We start from the raw sequence: 21136 nt of genomic DNA on the forward strand, positions 1-21136 counted from the left end.
AGAGTGCTTGCTACTATTCCAGAGGTCTAGAGTTTCATTCCCAGAGGTCTAGCGTTTCAAAGCCCATACTGGGTAACCCACAACCTCCTACACCTCCAGCTCCAGGGGATCCAAGCACTGACCAAACAGGTTATGGAGACCTGCAGTCTTGCATGTCCTAGATTATGCTCTTTACTTTCCTTATCCCTTTGGGTCTTCCTAGTATCAGGCAGGCACAATGATCCCTTCATTGTCTGCGAGGAGCCCACATCTTGGTTATCTGCTTCTCCTATGACCTTCAGTCCTATCTATCCCTTAGCCAATAGATACCGATCTGTCTTTCAATGGCTGTCCAAGATGTGGCTTCTTCCTGTCCTAACCCCGCTCCTGCTTTATCCCAATCCATCACCTTTCCTTGGACTCTGCTGTGTCCAGAAGACTGGTCTCACCATTTCTCCACTGCCCTCTCCTGTGCTCATTCTGATTATAGAAATATGCTGTCAAATTTAAAGTCAGACAATAAACCCAGGGACCTTATTCAACAGGACCCCAATTCGATAGATTGGATCAAGGCCTGTGAGTCTCTTTCTAGGAGATGCTCCCAGGTGAGGTCCAGGCCATTTCTCTGTGAGTTCCATGTGAACAATCAGATGCCATTTCTAAGATTCAAGCCCAAGCTGGAGGTGTAACAGTGGCGGCCAATTCTTCTAGCACATGTAAGGCGGTGGATTTGGTCTCTAGCACCTTACCTTTAAATATATCTTCCTCTCCCCTGCCACCCCTCAGTGGCTCTCTGTTGCTCACACTGCTCCTGGATTTCCCACCAGTATTCTTTTATAACTCATTAGTCTATGCCTCTCCTCCCCCCACCCTGCCCCTTTAACCCAGCATTTGCAGTTCCTCAAAGCACTGTGCTTTCCCATTCTCTGTACCTACAATGTCTTAGCATCTAGATCATCCCTACTATCTTGGTAAGATTCTCCAAGCCATCTTCCCCTCTAGGAAACTTTTCTACAAGTTCCCAGGCATGCTTTCAAGTAGCTTACAAAAAAAGCAGGGAATTGCTCCACGAGCCTGTCTTTCCAGGCCTTCACCATGTAGAGACACGCTGGCTCATTGACCTGCCCATTTTCTTACTTAGACCTGGAAGAGCAGAACCTGACATAGTGAAAGGTTACAACTGTGTGCTGGGTAGCAGACAATCGGTGAGACCCACACCCTCTCTGGGTAGCTTCTCCAGGCACTTGTCAAATGACAGCTGTTGCTTCTGGTAGTCTCGTTGGGAAACGGAGGAGAGGGTCATTTCTACTCAGTGTGTACTTCTAATTCCTGCTTCAAACTGCTTTATATTTTATGCTCCATTCCCTTTCTTGGCATCCTAGGAATAAAAACCATGACCTCACACATGCCAAGTTAACACTTTCCTGCTAAGCTGTTCTTCCTAGCTCATACTTTTCATTTGGTGTTCACTACTCTCTGATTTTTCCCCATGTGGTAGAATCCGGGGCCTGCTTGATTTTTACCTTTTGCTGCTCTGGGTGTTCCTGCCACTCCACATCCACTCAGACTAGATCTGCATGGGTTTGAGCCTCAGCGATCAGTTTTGAGATCTGAGGGTCTAAACCATCATCTTGTTCTCTCTACAAGTCAGCAAGTTTTTCATTACTACACACAATACCCAAGGTTATCACCCTCCAGATTGGAAAGTTTATTTGAGCCTACAGCTTTGGAGGTCTTGATCCATGGCTGCTTGTTCTGTTGCTTTGATGCCTGTGTTAAACACTGTCCTCTTCAAGAACACAGTTCCAGTGACCCGACTCCCTTACTAGACTCACTACCTATTATGGTAAATGGTCTCTGAAGAGAACTCCCATGAGCCAGGTTGCATTAGAGAAAGATCTGGATACTAGGGCAGAGTATATATGTTCTTTTCCTGGCCACGTGTAATCACTTTGCCTTTCTGGGGTCTCTGTTCTCTCATCAATGGATGCTGTGATTTCTCTGTCAACCCAGAGTAGTAGGAAAGCTTACACAAGTCAGTGGGACAGGGCTAAGGAACTGAAAACCCAGAGTCACATACAGTGAAAGCTATTTGAGTGCAAGGATACAGAGACAAGACTGTCATAACTCCTGGATCATCCCACCAGTCTACTTTTGTCTCCACTCTTAGAAAAGGTTAGTGCTTGTAAAGAATGTTCTTGGGCCTCTGGCCATTGTTAAAGCCCCTTTCTCTTACTTCCAGGAGTTTGACAGACTTATAGAAGAAGCCCAACTCAGGCCTCCCAGACTAGCCAAAGTGGTCACCGTCACAGGGTGGAAAAGGCAGGATGTCTCAGCTCCTCCCTGTATGTCTGGGTCTGACATTGAGTCTATTTTATACAACCCTACAAACCCCTACACAAAGGACAATGAGAAACTATCTGTTGCCAGCCCCAGTGGCCAGTGACAATCTGGAGGATTAGGTACAAGAATCACAGAATCAGATGACATGGCAGGGAGAATGAAGCCAACCTTCCTTGAAGAGCTGTTTTTCAAACCTCTTCAAGACTTTATTATCTCTTTCATGGCAAAGAGACAAATTAATGTCTATTTCTTCTAGTACATGGGGGTCACCCTGGACTTCAATCCCAACCAGTGATGTCTGCACCCATGGCCCTCTCTGTCCAGCGTTCACTAAGCACGGCCTCGGGGGAAGGGGGTTGACTGTGACTCTTCATTGACATTGTAGGGACCGTTTTGGGGCCTCTGCTCCCCAAGGAGATGGAAGCCACCACCTTCCACCCAGAGGGCTTTCTCTTCCTCCCAGAGGGCATTCTCTTCCTCCCAGAGGGACTTCTTATCTTCCCACAGAGCCTTCTCTTCTGCAAGCAGGGCTCTTTCCTCTACCCACAAGGCTTTTTCCTCCTCCCATAGGGCCTTGTCCTCCTGAAGGAGATTCCGGTCTCTTTCCCATAAAGCATTGTCCTCTCTCCAGAATGCTTTGTCCTCCTTCCAGAAAGTTCTGTATTTTTTCCAGAAAGTCTTCTCTTCTTCCCGGAAAGATTTTTCCATTTCCCAGAAGGTTTTTTCTTCCTTCCAGAAGATCTTCTCTTCTTCCCAGAAAGGTCTCTCTTCTTCCCAAAAACCCAGAATCTGGCCCCGGAAAGCCCGGATCTTGCCTCGGAACTCCCAGATCTCTTCCCTGAAGTCTTCTATTTTCTCATGGAAAATTTTCATCTCTTCTCGAAAAGCCTTTTCCTCCTGTAGCTTGTGTATTAATTTCTTCTGACGGATACTGGGTGAGGGCAGTACCAGTGAACGGAGGCAGGCCAGCCCCATCCATTTGCTCACCTTGAAGGGAAACATCTCCCAATCAGCTGGAATGGTGGATGGCTGTGTTGGAGGTCAGGGCTGTTGGCCACGTCCAGGTCAGTTGGCCAAACCCTGTGAGTACATCAGAGAGAAGACATCTATGAGCAACATTCACCAGAGAACAGTGCTTGGGAACATGCTGTCTTATATGAGAGAATTTAGTCATTGCTCTTTTAGTTGTATTGGTGAAAGAATCTTTAGTACAGAAGAATGCTGGGTGGCCGTGGCTTTTAGCTGGTTGATACAAAGTCTAGTGTTCCAAAACAATCTCACACAACAAAAACACTGGTGCTAAACTAGGAATAAAAGAACACAAGGGTGATGTGATAATTTAAGGGAAGGATTACAGGTCATTTGCTTTCTCCATTTAAGTAGTAAGTTGCCACAGTCTCTAGAGGGTTCATTTTTGTCAAAGCCACTCAAGATTCATCTTAATTCTGTCTTGGGGGTTCCTGGTCATTCATGTTTGTATGAAAATTGTTTTCACAAGACACCTGGCCAATTGGATGGGGAGCCCCACCAATGGAGGGAGGGAAATTATTTTAACAAAAAAGCATGTTCAATAAACAGAGGTTAAATGAGAAAAAGTGAGACAATGCCAAATATTGGTGAGGCTGTGGAACCTGAAAAACCACTCACGTGATATTGCTACTTAGTTATGACACAAATGAGCCAGCAGTTTCACTTCCAGATGCCAACTGAAGGGAACTTCTAATTTGTGAGTAGGGCACAGACACCACATATTCAAGTAGTTTGTCTACACTCAGTCTGGAAACAGCCCAATCCGTGACAGGCAGAAGCAATACAACACGGTGGTAAATTCCTTCAATACGCAGCAGAAGTACAACACCATGAATGAAGCCTATGAATACTGTGGTGAAAGAATCAAGGGATTTGAAAGAATAAAGATCCCAAACAAGCAAAAACCCCTACTGTATAGGGAGACATACTTGAGTTATAGCCCAAAGAATACAAGCAACTACGTGAGCTTAAACAGGATAGTGGTTGGCAGGGGAACATTTCAGGGATCGAGTAATGATTCAGGCAGTGATTAGTGCCAATCTGAGAAGAGCTGGGGGGCGGAGGGGACAGGACAGTGTCTTGTTTCTTTGCTTGGGTAGTGACTGTATATGTGTCATATAAAAATATGTTCATAAAAAACCCCTAAGCACCAGTTAAAGAGAAAAGAAGAGAGAAAAAGAGAAGAAAGATGGGAAGAGGCACGGAGAAGAGACAAGAGAGGAAAAAGGAAAATTAGAAATGGGAAGAGAAGACAGGGAAGTGGAAGAAGGGAAGAGAAGGTGAAGGAAAAGGAAAAGAAAAAAGGAAGGAAAAGAAATGGAAGAAAGGAAAGGGAAGAGTGGAAAGGGGGAAGTAGGAAGGTGGAGCAGAAGGGGGAGGATTAGGATTCTAAACACTGTGGTGTAGTCAAAGTGGCAAATATCCAGGTAGCCCATAACTTAGCTAAGCACCAAGGCCGGTCACAGGGTGAGCAAGATGATTGCCTAGAGGACAGGGAAAGCTGAATGTAGCTAGTGTGTGTGCTCAGGTGCACAGATCTCACTGTGTGCTTCTCGAAAGCTGAGCTCTTGGCCTCAGTGGTCTTCACTAAAGCCCCACACTGTAGAGCAGCATGATCTGGACTTGCCCTGTGTTCCCCTTCTCTCCTGGCACGGGATCAGGGAATGAAGCACCCCCTCCCCCAATATGTCCGTGTTCACTCACACTGGGAGGCTTGTATGTGAAAACTGTTTGCTACAAGGCACCGGGCAATTGGACGGTGAACCTTACCAATGGTGTGTGTGTGTGTGTGTGTGTGTGTGTGTGTGTGTGTGTGTGTATACGTGGGTGTGTATGGAAAAGACCATAGCTATGCTATGTGTGTGGCTGTTGACCTCACCTCACTCCAGTAACACAAACCAGAAGCCAGAGGCTCACCTCTGACCTCTTTCCCTCCTATACCAGACTTCTCAGCCACCAAGCCCTATCGTTTCTGACCCTTCACATCTCTTGGAGGCACACACTTTTCTGCTCCATCTTCCGGTAGCCACTTGTAGGTAGGATATGTGGCTCTGCTTCTATGGTTTCTGGTGTTGATCTTGCTCTCTAGATATCTGCCTGGACAGTGTAGTCTCCCCTCGTTGGATTACTAAGGTTTTGTACTATTGTATCATACCTGCTTCTAAACCATCAAATACTCTAGAGCCTGAAAAGAAGAGCCAACCAACTCTGTCTATATCTTTACTTTCCCCCGTCTCTACTCTGCTCCATGTGACATAGTTTTCTAGAGACGACCTGAACATTTTTACTTCTGTACCAAAGCACCAACTATGTCCCTTCTAAGGATTCCTTCACCTTCTGGGCGGGCTTCAATTCTTGTTCCTTTCTTCTTCTCCGTGTTTATCTGCCAGTGTCCTACCATTACATGATATACTTGACATTATGTGTGGATATATTTTCCTGCTGTCTCTGTAGCCCGGCAGATAGTAAAAAGTGTGGGGTGACTATAACTGATTCAGAATTTTGATTTTGTTTGTGTCACTATGGGGTTCTTTGTCTAGAATCCTTGGACTATCCTAAGTTCTTCACTTCCATTCCATTAGTCCCCCTCCCCCTGAACTAACTGACCTAGTGGATCCCTCCCTCCAGATTTAGGTGAGGAGATGCCTTCTCTAGGCAGCCTCTCCTCACAGCCTCTCAGACTCAGAACTACCCTCCTGCCCAGTTGGTGGCACTCTGACATCCCTAGGCACAGTGCCTAGTATGATTTCTGCCACAGAGCAGATGTTCAAGAAACAGCAGCTCAATGGATGTTAGTTTCCTGAAATAGAATAGTAGAGGAAAAAATTATCCCCAAGTTTTTATCAAGTGACCACTACATTATCTTTGGGAAGCATAGCAAGGTGGCTTAGTGGGTAAAAGCACTTACTGCCCAGCCTGACGACCTGTATTTGATTCCCGGAATCGACAGAATGGAAGGAGAGAGAAAACTCCTACAAGTTGTTCTGTCTCTCTCTCTCTCTCTCTCTCTCTCTCTCTCTCTCTCTCTCTCTCTCTCTCTCTCTCTCTCTCTCTCTCTCTCTCTCTCTCTCTCTCTCTCTCACACACACACACACACACACACACAAATGTAAAAAAACCCAAATACTCTTAAAAAGAAATAAAATAGGTGAGATTGAGTCTTTATATATGTACTATATATCAAGGACAATAGAAACGACTATGTGCTTATATAGATACTTTTAAATTCAATAAAAAATGTGTCTGGCCTTCATCACCACACCAGGCTAGAACTTATTTTTAAGGTTACTTACTGCTTAGCTGTTTCCCAACTGGGAGGACCCTGTAGCCCTCAGAGGGCAGGCGGACATTGTCACATCAGAGTCACAGTGATGCGTCTTCTGGGCTCATCCCAGCAGTCCTTGCAGTGACCCTTTCATTCATTCTCAGTTCTGAGTCACAGGTTGGAGATCAAGATGAGGCCCTGGACTGGGGACCCTTGAAAAGGATCGAACCCCAACAGGTTGGAAAGATGTTAGCATCATTCACCTCAGACTTTGCCAATGGTACCTGTTACCTTGGATTTCACCTGTTGTTTCAGGAAGGGCAATGGAATGGAGGACTCTTGCTGTGTTTGGTCTTGCCTTTGGTGGTTTGACTAGGATGTGACTTGCTCTGTGTCTCTTTAGTTTATCCCGGTTGACTTTGTTGGGATCCTTTGGTATTGGAAGACTTTACTTAGTTCTTCACCAAATGTCAGGCAGGTTTGGTTATCTGTTTGCCCCTTTCTGGGACTTACATTATTCCTCAGTTTGCAGCTGATGGTGGCCCACAAGTCCGAAACTTTATTTATTTGGCTTCCTTCTTTCTGTCTTTTGGACTGGAGAATATCAGTGGACCTGCTTTGGAGTTCATGCATCCCTTTCCCATCAGATTAAATATACCATTAAGCTCCCCACTTAGTTTTTCCATTTTCAACACCAGATTTTTTTTCAACGTAGTGAAATTTTTGCTACAACCCAGAAAATGAACAGATCTGATATTTCACAGAGATATATCACTGTCATTTGGGGGATAGTGAGTTAAGAGCACCTAAAATTTACTTCCTTGTCAGTAGGGAGCACTTCTGGAGTTAACATTGACTGACTTCCTGCTTGTGGTTAATGGCCTTAGTCAAACATAGATATCGTGTACCATAAACTTGCCAGCAAAGGATTTGTGGTCATTCTTTATCTCCCTTGAATTAGTCACGCTTTGCGTTGCTTACCTTTAAAAGACACTGAGAAAGTCCTCATGACTGGCATGGTATTGACCATCAACCCTCCTATGCTTGTCTCTTGCATCTTCTTTCTGCCTTTCCTATCATCATCCTCACTACTCCAGTCATGGTTTCCATATTGACTGACCAGCTGGTTCCAGCACTTATCAAAACTCTTCCAGGCAACACAATTCTATCTCAGGAATTATGTATCCTGTATCTCTGTTACCTCTGTTCTCTGACCTACTTCTTGTTTCGCCCCTCTCTACCCTACCATTGTTTTATTCTGTTCCTATGTACATGCTGTGATTTCTTATGAGGTTCCACATGGCAGGGAGACCAGATACTGGTGGATTTATTACTCTGTCTGGCTTATTTCATTTAATATATTGTCATTCAGACTGATCCAGGAAGCAAATGGCAAGATCTTATTAAGGCTTGATATATACCTTTGCTTAAGGCAATTTTCCTCTATATTTCCTTGCATTTTATGATTTTAAGTATAATTCAATTAAACTCTTTTCTGAGGTGGACAGGCCAATAATTCCAGCACTTGGGAGATTAAGCAGGAGGAATCACAAGTTGAAGGTCAGCTTGAGGTATGACGTGAGCTCAAAGTTTCAGGTACTAAGATAGGTTATATCTCAAAAAGAAAAATTCCCCTAATATCTATTGTACTTTCATTTTTGCTACCTTTGCACATGCTATTTATAAGTCTTTTGTTTAATTTCAAGTATATGAAACATTTTCCAATTCCATTGGTAAACTGGGAGTCCTCATGACCTGATAATTCAGCCTGTGGTACGTGGGCTGTTGGATACTTTCACATTCAAAGAAGATAACGATGTACTTGCCATTCTTCCACAATGAGAGCCTGTAGCTGACTTGACTTGCAAATTTATTGGCATAAAATACCTGAGCCTAGTCTCGCCACCATAACCCTACACATGTGCAGGCACACACACACACACACACACACACACACACACACACACACACACACACAGTGTGTGCTACTTCCACTTAAAGGTGTCTGAATTTGCTGACAGAGAAGACGCCTGTGGGGAACCACAGCTATCAAGATGCTTGTTTGCAGATGCCAGATGCATGCTAGAGCTCCTGATTCATTAGCAGCTGTACTTGAATGCTGAACAGTCACAGAGAAGCCTGGACGTCTCTGGAATATTGCAATAATCTTTATCTTAATGGAGCTAATGGTTTATCATACATATGCAGAAACAGTCTGTGTTATACTCCTTCCTTCTCTAAATCTTGCTTTGTAACAAACCTAGGGTATTTAGTTACCTTGGTAACATACAATTAAAGGAAAAGTATATGAGAAATATGTCAGCAGAAGCCATTAGAATGCAGATGTTTCAACATCTGTTTGTGTGTATCAGCACACACACTTCTCACCCTGATGGAGTCCCAGAAGAGGCGTGTGTTGATTCTCCATCTTCATTGGAGACTAGCTGTCACAGAAGCTGACTAAGCAATTTCTGCAACCTGGTAAATCTTGGCTTTGAGTTTCCTTGGCACCAAAGCAAGATACTAAGATGATTTTTCTATACAGAACAATATATTTCGTTCTAGAGAAACATGAGTCAGGTATGAAAGGGAAGGGTTACATATGTCAGTGATTACGGGGGCCCTTGAGTGATGTGCTGGTCACCTTGGCTACACTGATTGGCCTCCTTTTGTGACTAGTGAGTGGTTATGGGAAGCCAGGCAAAGGCTCTGAAAGTGTACTGTTTTACTTAATTCAGAGCTGACACCCAAACTGTCTGTCCTTCCAGTGACCCCCTGGCTGAGGGGCAAGATATTGCAAGAAAAGCCTAAGAGGCTCATGGATGTTCCTTCATTCTCACATGATTTGCAACACACATATACACATGGCCATGAAGAGAGAAATAGGAAAGAACAAAGGCCAGAAAAAGAGAGAAGATGAAGTCAGCATTTGATGCTGTCACTAAAGCCTTGCATGTTCAGGATTCTTCAGTGGGTGTTGACAAGGACAGATATATTGCAAAACCCATGCTATAGAAACTACTAGAAGGTTTCACAGTTCTGGAATCATAGATGAAAACTGAGGTTATGCTGAGGTGTAGGACAGTGAATTGTTTCACATTGGAGCCCAAGTTGGTTGGAAACTCACTAAGAAGCCCCTTGAGTTCTGAAATAAATGCAATCCTCAGGCCTTTGTCTACTGTACTGCTGGTATCACATATGTGAACACTGGCACTGTTGTCAATCCCGGTTGCTGAACCTTCTTCAGCTCCAGTGAAAGATTTAGGGGAACTGCCAGGGCTTAGATCAGGATAACCTAAGTGTAGAGGAATTTTAATTTAGCAACATGGCTGCTGTGACAAGGGATCACATCCAAAAGACGGTCTAGGCCTATGTGTTCTGACTGGAATGCAGACACTCTGGATCACAGTAGGACCTGGCCAGTCTACAGACATACCCTTAGTACACACCGTTAACCTCCAACAAAGAAAGTAAGGTTATTTCGAAGAAGGAAGTAGCCACGTTTGAAAGCAGCCATATTTGAAAGCAGCCATGTTTGAAAGCAGCCATATTTGAAAGCAGCCATGTTTGAAAGCAGCCATATTTGAAAGCAGCCATGTTTGAAAGCAGCCATGTTTGAAAGCAGCCATGTTTGAGAGGCAAAGTATTCAATCAGAAATATTTGATAGAATGAGTCAGAGATGCTACAGACTCAACTCTCATGAGAGCAGCACAGGAAAGAGAGACTACTTAAGAGAAGCACAGGGAGAAGAATGGAGTTGTGGTGGTGTGCATAGCAGTTTTGCCGGGATAGGTTGGAGAGAGAACAGGCTAGAAAGGATCAGCATATTCCACAGTAAGTCACAAGGCTGAAACATTCTAGGCCTCAGTTAGCAGATGGAGGTTGGAAGCTGAAGCCTTCAAGGTCTGTATTTGAAGAGGATTAGATTGTATGAAGGCTAGAAGTGTTTAGGCCTAGTCCTAGGGAGAGTTAGAACCGAGAAAACAACCTTCTGGGCTCAGCCCAATCATTGTATCGATAAAGCTTGGGTATGGCTCTCATCTCATTACTTCATCCAATGAAATGAAAGGGATGATTACATCTAGGCCTGAGTCAAAAGAGTTTCATTCCATGTGGTACCTATATGGATCCAGGGAGGATCTGACATGGGATACCCAAACAGAGTTACCTGAGCTGCTGCTGGTTGGGGACAACAACATCCACAGAAAGCTATAGCTGTAGCTGTGTCAGCACTCTGCCAGGCATGTGGGCTGGAGGGAGGAAAGCCACTGAAGCTTGTTATCCAGCATACATAGCAAAGTTGTTGAACCTCTAGTTGCTGGGAGACCCTGTCTCAAACACATAACCACAGAAAAATACAGGCAGTTCTGTGGGCATTGTCATGAACACACTTAATGCAAAAGCCACGTGTAGAAAATTTGCAGTGTCCTGAACTCAGGGATGGATACTAAGTTTAAGATGACTTGGGGCGGGGTCAGTGAATTGTCTCACATTAGAGAATTGTTTATCTAACAGCCCAGGAAGTAGCCAACTGGACCCTGAAATGGAGGCAATCCTCTGGGCTTGGTCTACCATATGGCCAACATGAGCTATGTGACTTCCAGCCCTGCTGTTATTGTGTGTTGTTGAGCATCCTCTTGTTTCAATGGGAGAAGGGCAAACCTAGGGGAAACTGCCAGGGTCCCACACCAGGTTACCCTGAGCTTGAGTCACCAGGACTTCATACCTTACGGTATGTGTTACCTGGGTTTCTGGGTGTCAACAAAGCCAAAGCCTTCAGTAACACAGCAGAGGTTTAAGGAGAGAACAGACTGTCCTGTTTCTCAAGGGTCTTAAGATCACAGGTGGGAGATACCTGTGCACAGTGTCAAAAGGCCTAAGTGTCAACATGGTGAACCTGATGCAGTAGGTTGAGCACCATTTGGGTTTGTGGATTGCTATTGGGCCACAGGGAGTATGAGAAACCTCATGCACTTGTCACAAGAACACGAATGCACAGACATAATTTCTAGGGCAACTTTATTGATGAAAGTAGAAAATCTCATATAATAGGATAACTGGCAGATAGTTTTGAACACTGAAGTAGCTGAAAGGACATACTAGAGGTCACTGATGACAAGAGTGGAGAGAATGGTGACTTTTCTTCAGAGTGATTCTCAGAGGCTCACCTCAGAGTCCAGAGATCATGTTGAGTTGAGGCTAGTGGCAAAGAGAGGGAAGGAATGTGATCCCACCCACCATAGAGGGTGCTCATTTGGAAGCAAATTAACAGGATACAGTCATGTCAGCTACTTGGTTAAGTTGGGGGATGATCAGTTTGAAAGAATCTGGCAAGTCTGAGCAGGGAGGTGGCATCTGTTCTTCAGGTGACAGGTTATTCTCCATCACTGTCCTCTGAGGAGGAGGAGACCTGAAGGTCCTCATAGAGGACACTCAGTTTGACCTGGGATCCTGCTGCCTCCCCTTCCTCAGGGAAGGAAGGGCTCTGGAAAGCAGGTGTTTGCTTCTCAATGGGAAGTGGTGCGGGCACTGTCAGGAACCTGGAGCTCCAGAAATTATGGCTGTGTTTGGTAAAGATCATTCTGAGGGCTTGGCCAGACTCAATACAGGGTCTGGTTGAGACCAGAGCAGCCCTGCCATGTAGCTGTTGTTGGTCAGTGCTGGGCACCTGGACTGTTATTTTCTTGCTCATTTCAGCTGCATCTTTTAGTTCAAGTCTGTTGGCAATGGGATAAGACAGACTGTCCAGGGTGCTCTTGGAAGTAGTCCTTGCATGGCTCTCCTCTGGTGCATTGGTAGAGTCGATTCTTTGTTTCTTCAGGGGATTCTGTCTAGGTTGTGTGGGGCACTGGGACATTTCCTCATCTGGGGCCCAGAAGCTGAGTTTTGGGTTCTGTCTATCCTGGTGGATGACAGGATGCTTGCTAGGTTGCATTTTCTTACTGGGACCCTGGGTCTTTGACTCTTTGTGAAACAGTTCACTAATTGATTTCCTTTTGGGGACGGCAACAGGGTGTTGATGTGAGATATCCTGTACCTTTTGATCCAGTAGGTTTTCTGAGACTGTTTTTCTGCCATCCTGTCTAAACACTGGCTTGGCAACACCAGGGACAGTCATGTTGTGACCTTCCTTCTGTCTGGAATGTAAGATGAAGGGGCCGTCCAAGCTTTGAAGGGCAGGCTTCTCAGGGCCCGTCGGCTTCCCAAGAGCCATTTCAACTGGTGGCTCAGACATCTTCCTGTAGCCAGGAATGATTGACATCTGTGGTTGCTGTAGAAAAAATAGACATATAGTAAGATGAGCAGGGCACTGTCAGCATGGAAGGACAGTCAGGGCTTTCAAAACACCAGGAGCTCATGGGATTTATGGTGGCATGAGCAGCTCAGTCTGATGTGAAATCATCAGGCTGTGGTGACCCACATTAGCTATCCAAAACTTGCAGCATGGTGGGTTGGAAAGTGGAAGGGAGAGAGTTTCAGTCTCCCTACAAAGTTTAAGTGAACCTTAATATGATAATCCAAATCTTTCTCTCTCTCTCTCTCTCTCTCTCTCTCTCTCTCTCTATATATATATATATATATATATGTATATATATGTATATATATATGTATGTATATATATATGTATATATATATGTATGTATATATATATCTCCCTCACTCTGTTTGTCTCTCTCTCTCTCTCTCTCTCTCTCTCTCTCTCTCTCTCTCTCTCTCTCTCTGTGTGGACTGACAAGAGGTACATGAAGGGAAATATTGACATATGGATAATCATAGAGACAGCTAGGAAGATGTCCATGATCCTTCTGTGGTCCTAGAAGAATGGTTAGATTCAAATTATCATGTAATTTACAACATAGTTTTGAAAATTCTAATCATGTCCCTTGGGATATGAAGCAGGGCAAGAGGCATTTTCTTGCCTTGAATCTGTCTCTCACAATGGTCTTTGAGGTCATTTATGTAGCCAACAGATTGGGAAGGTGGAAATGGATGTGTTCATGCTGCTTAGACTTCTCTAGCAGAAGTCTAGATTTATAGAAACAGCAGACAAAGTCAGTTCAAAATGGCAACAGCAAAGCCTGTGGCCATATGCACAGGTCACCAGAAAGCTTGGAGAGCAGGCCATGTTTGTAATCTGACCCCAGAAGGAGGGAAGACCTGGAGACCTACATGGGCAAACAAGGAGGAAACTACCCACCCTCCAGGTAAGCTGACCCATAAAGGAGACCTACAGCAGAAGTTCACTCACACCTCCAAACTCAAGTCCATCTGAACTATGAAAATGAACAAATGAATCTTTGCTGCCAGAGAGGGTTTGTGAAGCCTGGTGTGTACAGAGGACACTGGGTGAGCAAATAGACCATGCAGAAGAAGGTGCAAGTGGCAGAGCAGAGAGGAAGGGACTTTCAGGGACAGGGCATCTACTTTTACTTACAGCCAAGGTGCCCTGCTGGTTTCTCCATTGCAGCTCTGTTGGAAATTTCTGGAAGGTTGTCTTTCTCTGCTGCTCATCACACCTGTGGGACAAACAATATGGTGGGAAGACGTCGGCTTTAGTCTCAAATACTCCCTCCCTCCCTTCTCCTTCCCCCTCTCTCTCTCTCCCTCTCTTGTGAGAAGACCATTTACTAGCTCTCTGGCCCTTTCTGTTTGGAGACTGGGAGATAAGACATGGTATCCCCATGAGCTCCGTCCTACCTGGAGCCTTCCCTTCTGCCAGATCCATTCCCATCACTTACCTCTGTCTGGCAGCTTGACTGAGTTTCTGTAGACCCTTAGGCCTGCAAGGATCCGTGTTCTCTTTCTCCTTCTTGCCTCCCAGAGGTTGTGCAACTAGGAGGAAATGGCCCCGCTTAATGGGACACCTTCTGTTTCTTGCAATGTGGCCAAAGGCCCCACAGTCTCTGCATTTCACCTGTGAGGAGCAAATGAGATCTATGAGCCAAAACGGGATCCAGGGACCTCTCCACCCTCAATCCCCACTCAAGGCTAAAAGACCCTTTGATGTTCTCTCTCCAAGGACAACATTCACTAAAGCACGGGTTGGAACTCCCCCTGGTTGTCTCTTTGAACCTGGGAGAGCCAAGCATAATTGGGAGATGTATTGGGAAAGACTGGGAACCCTGTATCTGCCAACAGACCAATCCTGCCAAAGAGGAGCTGAGCCTTTTCTCAGTCTGCTTCACATGCAGGGGGAGCAGTTCCTTTGTCTGGCCCTCTGATACCTCTGATATGGTCAGGAGCATGGATCAGTGTGACAAATGTAACAGGGCCTCAGACCTTAGGAACCCCCAGACATTTATATAACTATCTCCAAGATAGAAGTACCCTTCATGTCAGAGAGTCATCTTATAGTCAGTACGTCCTGGCACCATGAAAATGGGACCTATAGAGATCATATGCAGAGGCTAGGCACTGCACCTGATGGAGGGATGGGGCCACCTACCCATTTCCAAATTTTAGCCCAGAATGTTCCTATTCTAAATCATCAGATCCTACCACAAAAGTCTATATTCAACAAAACTGGAAAATCTGGAGGAAATGAAGAGTTTCTAGACAGATACCAGGTACCAAAGTTAAATCAGGATCAGATAAACCATCTAAGCAGTCCCATAAAGAAATAGAAGCAGTCATTAAAAGTCTCCCAAACAAAACAACCCAGGACCTGGTGGGTTTAGTGCAGAATTCTATTAGACGTTCATAGAATACCTATTATCAACACTGCCAAAACTATCCCACAAAATAGAAAACACTCCCGAATTCCTTCTATGAAGCCATAATTACAGGTATACCTAAACCACACAAAGATCCGTAAAAGAAAGAGAACTTCAGACCAATTTCCTTTATGAATATTGATGCAAAAATAGTCAATGAAATTCTTAGAAACAAAATCGAAGAACACATCAAGACAATCATCCATCATGATCAAGTAGGCTTAATCCTAGGGATTCAGGGATGGCAATCCACTATAGAAACAAACTCACAGGAAAAAAACCACACATGATCATCTAATTAGAAGCTGAGGAACCATTTCCCAAAATTCAACAATCCTACATTTTAAACGACTTGGAATGATTGATCAGGAATTCAAGGCCCATACCTAACATAGTAAAAGCAATATACTGCAAACCAGTAGCCAACATGAAAGTAAATGAAGAGAAACTTGAAGCAATCCCACTAAAATTAGGGAGTAGACAAGGCTGCCCACTCTCTCCCTACCTATTCAATATAGGACTCAAAGTCCTAGTCAGAGCAATCAGACAACAAATGGAGATCAAAGGGATTCAAATTGCAAAGCAAGAACTCAAAATATCATTATTTGCAAATGATACAATAGTATACTTAAGTGACCTGAAACGTTCTTCCACCAGAGAACTACTAAGCCTGATAAACAACTTCGCCAAAGTGTCTGGATATTAAATTAACTTGAATAAATAAGTAGCCTTCCTCTACTCCAAGGATAAACAGGCTGAGAAAGAAATTAGTGAAACCACACCCTTCACAATAGTCACAAATAACAAAATAACTCGATGTGGCTCTAATTGAGTAAGTGAAATATCTGTATGACAAGAACTTCAAGTCTCTGAAGAAAGAAATTGAAGATCTCAGAAGACGGGAAGACCTCCCATGCTCATGGATTGGCAGGATAAATATTGTAAAAATGGCCATTTTGCCAAAAGCAAGCTACAGATTCAATGCAATCCCCATCAAAATTTCAAGTTAATTCTTCATAGAGTTAGAAAGAGCAATTTGCAAATTCATTTGGAATAACAAAAAACCCAGGATAGTGAAAGCTATCCTCAACAATAATAGAACTTCTGGGGGAATCCCCATTCCTGATCTCAAGCAGTTTTATAGAGTAATAGTGATAAAAACTGTATGGTATTGGTAGAGAAACAGGCAGGTACATCAATGGGATAGAATCAACGCCCACAAAATAAATCTACACACATATTGTCACTTGAACTTTGACAAAGGTGCCAAAACCATCCAATGGAAAAAAGTAGCATTTTCAACAAATGGTGCTGGTTCAACTGTAGTTCAGCATGTAGAAAAATGCAAAATGACCCATTCTTATTGCCCTGTACAAAGCTTAAGACCAAGTGGATCAAGACCTCCACATAAAACCAGCTACACTTAAACAGAATAAAAGGCCATCCAGAGACTGTCCTACCTGGGGATCCATCCCATATACAGCCACCAAACACAGACAATATTGCTGATGGCAAGAAGTGCTTTTCTGAAAGGAACCTGATATAGCTGTCTCCGGAGAGGCTCTGCCAGAGCCTGACCAATACAGATGTAAATGCTTGCAGCCAATCATCAGGCTGAACTTGGAGACCCCAATGGAGGAGTTGAGGGAAGGACTGAAGGAGCTGAAGGGGTTTACAAGCCATAGGAAGAACAGCAACATTAACTGACCAGACCCTCTCCCTGCCCCCAGAGCTCCTAGGGACTGAACCACCAACCCAAGAGTACAATGGCGGAACCCATGGCTCCAGCCGAATATGTAGCAGAAGATGGTCTTGTAGGAAATCAATGGGAGGTGAGGCCCTTGGTCCTGTGAAGCTCAATGCCCCAGTGTAGGGGAATACCAGGGTCGGGAGGTGGGAGAGAGTGGGTAGGTGGGTGGGTAGGTGGGTAAGCACCATCATAGAAGCAGGGGGAGGGGGATGGGATGGGGGTTGTCAGAGGGCAAACCAAGAAAGGGGGTAACATTTGTAATGTAAATAAATCCCACAGATCCCTGCTCCCAAACCTCATGGGAGAGAGAGCTCACTGCCCTGAGTAGTGGGCTCTCCTGAGACTGTAGAGCAGGAGAGAACACTAATACTGCCCACCCATGCCCACATCCCTGGCCTCAGAGGAAACTGTGCAGGGCCTCTGGGAACCAGAAGATAGGGGCACTCAAGTGGTAGGTCCACTTCACTTCAGACACTGCTCAAATCTGAAGGGACCCTGTCAACAGCGCCCTGCACCCAAATCCTGTGGGAGGGAAAGCTAAACCTTCAGAAGGGCAGACAAGCCTGGGAAGCGGGAAGAGACTACACTCTGCCCACATTTCGGACTCCAGAGGAAAACACCTTACTACATCTGGGGCCCCGGCTCACCCGGGACCTGGGAAAAAGTTGGGGCAGTCCCTTCTCGTTGCAGCCCTCAGGGAGAGCCCAGAAGCAGCGCCCCCATGAGCAACTTCAGCCAAGGGACCAGAGGTAAGACCAGCTTTTCTCCTCCAAGTGACCTGCCTGATGGATTCAGGACACACACCCATAGGAACACCTGAAGACCAGTAAACAGGAAAGACTGCACACCTGAAAGCTGAACACTCTGCTCCCATAACTGGCTGAAAGAAAACAAGGAAACAGGCTTATAGCACTCCTGACACTCAGTCCTATAGGGCGGTTCAGCCACTGTCAGAAATAGCAGAACAAGGTAACACCAGAGACAACCTGATGGCCAGAGGCAAGCGCAGGAATCCAAGCAACAGAAACCAAGACTACATGGCATCATCGGAGCAAAATTGTCCCACCAAAGCAAATACTGAATATCCAAATACACCAGAAAAGCAAGATCTTGATTTTAAATCACATTTGATCATGATGATGGGGGACTTCAAGAAAGACTCCCTTAGAGAAATGCACGAAAACATAAATAAACAAGTAGCAGCCTATAGAGAGGAATCACAAAAATTCCTGAAAGAATTCCAGGAAATACAACCGAACAGGTGAAGGAATTAAAAATGGAAATAGAAGCAATAAAGAAAGCACAAAGGGAGACAACCCTGGATATAGAGAGCCAAAGGAAGAGATAAGGAGCTGTAGATACAAGCATCACCAACAGAATACAAGAGATAGAAGAGAGATCTCAGGAGCAGAAGATTCCATAGAAATCAGTGACACAACTGTCAAAGGTAATGTAAAATGGAAAAATATACTGGCCCAAAACATACAGGAAATCCAGGACACAACGAGAAGACCAAACCTAAGGATAATATATAGAAGAGAGTGAAGACTCCCAACTCAAAGGACCAGCAAATATCTTCAACAAAATCACAGAAGAAAACTTCCCTAACCTAAAGAAAGAGATGCCTATAAACATACAAGAAGCCTACAGAACTCCAAATAGATTGGATCAGAAAAGAAACTCCTCCTGTCACATAATAGTCAAAACAGCAAATGCACAAAGCAAAGAAAGATTAAAATTAGTAAGGGAAAAAGGTCAAGTAACATATAAAGGCAGACCTATCAGAATTACACCAGATGTCACTCCAGAGACTATGAAAGCCAGAAGATCCTGGACAGAGGTCATACAGACCCTAAGAGAACACAAATGCCAGCCCAGGTTACTGTATCTAGCAAAACTCTCAATTAACATAGATGGAGAAACCAAGATATTCCAGTACAAAACCAAATTTACTCAATATCTTTCTACAAATCCCAATAATAATAAATGGTAAAGCCCATTTACCATAATAAATGGTAAAGCCCAACATAAGGAAGCAAGCTGCACCCTAGAAAAAGCAAGAAACTAATGTCTTGGCAACAAAACAAAGAGAAGAAAAGCACACAAACATAATCTCACATCCAAATATGAATATAACAGGAAGCAACAATCATTATTCCTTAATATCTCTCAACATCAATGGACTCAATTCTCCAATAAAACAACGCAGATTAACAAACTGGACAGTACCCTAGATGCAGAGAACAAATGAAACTCATGATGGATGACCAAAATGCCAATGCTTCACATGTGGCCCATACATATACAGCCACCAAACTAGATAAGATGGATGAAGCAAGGAAGTGCAGGCCGACAGGAACCAGATGTAGATCTGTCCTGAGCTACACAGCCAGAATTCAGCAAATACATAGGCGAATGCCATCATTAAACCACTGAACTGAGAATGGGATCTCCATTGAAGGAATCAGAGAAAGGACTGACTGAAGGAGCTTGAAAGGGCTTGAGACTCCTTTATGAACAACAATGCCCACCAACCAGCGCTTCCAGGGACTAAGTGACTACCCAAAGACTATACGTGGACTGACCATGGGCTCCAACTGCATAGGTTGCAATAAATAGCCTAGTAAGGGCACCAGTGGAAGGGGAGGTTCTGGGTCCTGCCAACTGAACCCCCAGTGAATGTGATTGTTGGGGGGAGAGTGGTAATGGAGGGAGGATGGGGAGGGGAACAGCCATAGAGAAGGGGGGAGGGTTTAGGGGGACGTTGGCATGGAAACCAGGAAAGGGAACGGCAATCAAAATGTAAATAAGAAATGCCCAAATAATAAAGATAAAAAAGAATGTAAATAAATAAAATATCCAATAAAAAACCTGAAAACTAATTCATTCAAGCCCATCATCATGAGAAGGTCTTTATTACCCTTGTTTTACTGAAGAATTGATTAGCCGTGCCTTTAAGCCTCCTCCGAGGTTTTGTTTTTGTTCTATTCTTGTTAACTGACATACAACAACCTAGAACTTGATCTCCATGCACGAAACTTACTGGGAGAAAGGCTCAGTGATCCACTGGGATTCAGAGGACCCAGCTACCCAGTGCACTGTCCCAGCTGGCTACACAGGGCTCTTTATTGGCCTAAACCTATATCCGGGCATTCTTCTCTGGTGGATCTCACAAAACACAAAGAGTTTGTGGTGTAGCCCTGCCCACCTCTCACCTAGGCCCAGGGCTGGCTGACACCTACAGATCTCCACTTACCCTAGGGTCTTCCTCTTTCACTGGTGGAAGAGTCTGTTTCCATGAGGCCCCTGGCTTTCTCTGGGCCGTTGGAGCTGGAGTGGCTGGATTGCTCTGGGTCTTCACTTGTGACTTCCTTTTGTGGACCCGTTGGCTTGGATTTCCTGAAACAGAAGTTAACAAAAAGAGTTTCAAGCAATGGAATTAAGTTTGATGACATTGTAGGAATATGTGGCCGGGTGATGGCTATGGCAAATATACCTGTTCCTGTTCCCACCTCCCAAACGTATTCCATCAGGGACTCAGGGACTTGAAGTAGGAACATTCAGGGAATGTTTCCCTTCAAGAATCCCTCACTACAGTCAAACTCTAAAGGAGAAAGTAGTATTTCAGTGAAATGCCCTTACCCTTACGTGAGAAATCCATCACGGAACTTCAGATTAATTTCAAAACACTCCTGTTTCTAACTACTTTCCTCAAGAATAGTCTGATAAAAGACTTTCTCCTGAGAGCCTGCCTTCTGTCTGTGGTCTATCCAGCGGCTTCTCGGAGCTGTCGAGTCTGGAGCTGCACACCAGGCACCCCGTTCAGGCGGCCGGCTCAAACGGGACTGAAAGGAAGGTGTGGCATTGGGTTCTTAAAGGTGCCCCCTAGGCCACGAAATCTGTGATTTAATCTAACCAATTAGGCCACGAACTCTGTGATTCAATCTAACCAAATTAGCCAAGTAAGATAACCACCTGATCTTAAGGCAACAACACATTCTTGATTGAAGGCTTAAAGGCACGGAATACAGTCTTGATTTAACACTTAAGGACTC

General features: G+C 44.5%; 3 protein-coding genes across 3 annotated transcripts; 1 reads left to right on the top strand and 2 right to left on the bottom strand.

Annotated features, from left to right (window-relative positions):
* The window catches only part of Erich1 (glutamate-rich 1), a gene marked incomplete at its 5' end in the record, with an annotated part of 52793804 nt that overhangs the window by 47244504 nt on the left and 5528164 nt on the right, over nucleotides 1-21136 (top strand).
* Ccdc70 (coiled-coil domain containing 70) lies at nucleotides 1675-6714 on the bottom strand. Of its 2 annotated transcripts, none has more exon segments than NM_001420932.1 (2): nucleotides 1675-3402; nucleotides 5686-5827. In NM_001420932.1, a coding segment is annotated over 1 exon segment (672 nt). In that variant the 5' UTR covers nucleotides 3325-3402; nucleotides 5686-5827; the 3' UTR covers nucleotides 1675-2652.
* Nucleotides 11992-20742, bottom strand: Fam90a1l1 (family with sequence similarity 90, member A1 like 1). The gene is made up of 5 exons (XM_087589488.1): nucleotides 20730-20742; nucleotides 20338-20480; nucleotides 14357-14532; nucleotides 14053-14134; nucleotides 11992-12888 (listed from the first exon to the last, which is right to left on the bottom strand). The coding sequence occupies exons 1-5, from the start codon at nucleotides 20740-20742 to the stop codon at nucleotides 11992-11994; spliced, it is 1311 nt and encodes a 436-aa protein (XP_087445614.1).

This window comes from Rattus norvegicus, chromosome 16 (genome assembly GCF_021556685.1).
Source record: "Rattus norvegicus strain SHRSP/BbbUtx chromosome 16, alternate assembly SHRSP_T2T, whole genome shotgun sequence".
NCBI classification, from domain to species: domain Eukaryota; kingdom Metazoa; phylum Chordata; class Mammalia; order Rodentia; family Muridae; genus Rattus; species Rattus norvegicus.